At 43.1% G+C, this 2,988-nt stretch overlaps 1 protein-coding gene across 1 annotated transcript; it reads left to right on the top strand.

Moving 5' to 3' along the window:
• The first annotated feature begins 480 nt into the window (after positions 1-480).
• On the top strand, positions 481-1,711 carry LOC147452554 (uncharacterized). The gene is made up of 3 exons (XM_086518968.1): positions 481-716; positions 1,262-1,336; positions 1,408-1,711. Exons 1-3 carry the CDS (start codon positions 555-557, stop codon positions 1,480-1,482), a joined length of 312 nt encoding a protein of 103 aa, XP_086375094.1. The 5' UTR covers positions 481-554; the 3' UTR covers positions 1,483-1,711.
• The last annotated feature ends 1,277 nt before the right edge of the window (positions 1,712-2,988 follow it).

Below are 2,988 nucleotides of genomic sequence, written 5' to 3'. Positions count from 1 at the left end.
CCATATTCATATACACTAAGAATAGCATACGAGAGAAGATAAGGAATCTTTCACACTATTGGCCTTGAATCTTCTATACTATTATAATGGGGGAAGGGATTCCGGCCCCATCCCCCGGACACGCGGCGGAAGCTCCTTCAATGGCCAGTTTCCGGTGGTCTGCCCTGTAGCCCTACGTGCTCAGCAAGAGAAAAAGCCAGTGCAAGCAAAAAGAGGGAGAGGCGACTGTCGACAGTATTGAAAATTTTCAAGTCTGCATTGCGCGTGCACATGAGTAATGATGTATTTAGAAAGTAATTGTGCCTTAGGTCTTGTTGGTGGCAAACCTCGCCGCAGTAGCTTCTTCTCATTTGTTGTCACTAAGTTCTTTGCTTGTGAACTTGGAGGATCATGGAGGGGCCCAGGGAGGTTTGGGAATTCAGCCTTAATTGGAGTCCATGGTGGTCTCGTAGGAGCCCCTGGTTTTGGTTTTTGGGAGCCTTTGGAGAAGTGACTCACCGGCGTAATCCATACTCGAGAGAGCTGTGAGAGAGAGAGAGAGAGGGAGAGAGGCCATGTCGGGCGTAGTGATGGTGATGAGGAGGAGCGGGCTCGCCCTGAAGAGCGAAGGCAGGCAGCTGCTGTGGTGGAGCGGCAGGCGGGGCGTGAGCTCCTTCGATGACAAAGGCAGAGTGCTAGGAGAGGAGGAACTAAGCCGCGAGGCCGTGTACATGAGAGTTCTCTCTCTCTCTCTCTCTCTCTCTCTCTCTCTCTCTCTCTAGGGTCCATACTCATCCATGGCCACCGTGAGCATTTTCACATGCACGGTGTATGTTACTACCCTCACACACACACACACACACACACACTCTCACGCGTGTGTGTGTGTGTGTGTGTGTGTGTGTGTGTTTTGCTACCCTCACACACACACACACACTCTCATGCATGTTCATTTTTTTCATGTGTAAATATATGCACACATGCACACATGTGATGTCACCATTCATTCTTCAACAATTATCTGTCAGTTTCCATTATGACAATGCTACTGCTATTCGATGAGCACATCGCCAATGCCATCGTCGGATTTTGATCTTTTTTCGAGAATTCATCATCGGAGCCATCAATTCACAAAGAATGACACATTGAATTATAGATGGGTGCTATATCACTTTGTGTTTTCTACTCTACTACATGGGCTCTATAGAGGAGGGTTTGGTTTTCTATATTTCGCTCGAGTGTAGTGCTGCCATGGATTAATTGACCTGGATTGTCATTCTAGCAAAGGGACTTGGAACTTTTGGAGAAATTGCGCAAGCAAGCCGAGAAGTTTGAGAAAATCAAGCGTGTGCTTGCGGTAAGTGCTCTTCTTACTTGTAATACTCTTTCTTGCAAGTAGCTTACATGGGTCTTTCTTAATGTTGGCAGGAGTACAAAGAAGGTCACAAAATGCTAGAAAATTGGCTCCAGAATACCAAGCTCGACAAATATGAACAAAAGTGAATGTGCATAGCCAACAAATAGGTTGGGAGCCCTCTTACGTGGGGTGGGGTGAGGGTTCCACCCTTGGATGTTGTCTTTGCACCTAAAAGAACAAGTATGAATACCTCTAGGAGTTGTCACAAAAAATGTATATAGGTGATTCTCAAAATAGAATTGTGTGTGTGTGTGTGTGTGTTTTTTTCATATGGCACTGCCAATGCACTAAGATCAGAGATCTCGGTCTTGCTTTTGTTTGTCTCATCACGTTTTACGAGCTTAAAACACTAATAACTACTACCAAGTGCGATGTTTTTTTGGTGTAATATGATCATTAGTATTCAAAGGAACACAAGTCTATGCCTATCTTTTTGAAAAAGAGTGCAAAAATTTACAAACTTTCTTGTGCATGTGATTTCGAGCCATTCGATATGATCCATTTGTGTATAAGATAGAGGAGTCTCTAAGAAATTGGGAACAAAGTATGATAGAAGTTGAGCAGAGTAAGTGCTAGGACTAAGAGTTGGATTGATTAGATAAATAGAACATAATTATCAAGACAAGCCAAAACATAGGAGGAGAAAAGTGTTGATCCATGTGTTCCCATAGTGGAACTTAAATGGTTAACTCCATAAATTCTGGATGAAGGGCTTAAGCTTGGTTGGAGGCTATTGTAATGATTTGAGTAATGATGAAGTCTCTTGGGGACTTCCTTAAGTGCTCCATATATTCCTAATATCAAACTCTCCCGAAGTAGACTTAGAGATCCTACCACCCCATACTTAGACTCGATAAAGGAGTTTTGGTGCCACCAAGGTCTCAAAGAGGTTTTTCTTGAGAAGCCAACATTTAATCTCTCCCACCTTGTCCATGTTCTCAAATGCATAGTAGCCAACTTCAAAAACATTATGTAGTGTAATCATTCCATTTATGATTGGTCACAATTGTTGACCGCTGGGTCAACAACACAACATAACTCAAGTTTCGTACCAAAGTCTTATCTTTTGCGAGTTATGAAATGCTGCGGATTATGGTTATAAACGTCATTTGTAATGAGTAGTTATTTTAGTTTCAGAAGCCAAGGTGCAATGGCACTTACAGATTGTAAATACAAAGCCATTTCCCTTTCGATCCCATTTTTGGTTAAACATAAGGTAGCCTTAGTATATAAGGTACGTAGGTCATTTTGTAAAGAGGACTTTTTATCATAATCAAACTTTAGCGTTACCGTTTATTGTGTGTGAGAGAGAGAGAGAGTGAGCGTGAGCTTCATCCTCCCGCTACGTCCGGCTCGCTGAACACATTGGAGATCCGACTGCACCATTGCGGTAGGCTCGAGGAGAGCTACGCGACAACGCCAAGCATTCTACGCAAGACGAAGCGCACACGTCGACGTATCTATGAGCTATTTGTGGTCGTAATTGTATCAAACGATGTCTGTTTTCTACGTGCTAGTAGTCTATAGAATCGTGGCGACATAAGCTACGCATAGGTACTCATAAATTTCAGTTTCAGACACTTTCGAAATTC

The sequence above is a fragment of the Adiantum capillus-veneris genome, chromosome 8 (assembly GCF_014529385.1).
Source record: "Adiantum capillus-veneris isolate H3 chromosome 8, ASM1452938v2, whole genome shotgun sequence".
Lineage (NCBI taxonomy): Eukaryota > Viridiplantae > Streptophyta > Polypodiopsida > Polypodiales > Pteridaceae > Adiantum > Adiantum capillus-veneris.
Note: the sequence above shows the minus strand (reverse complement) of the source record. Positions and strands in the feature narration are given on the sequence as shown.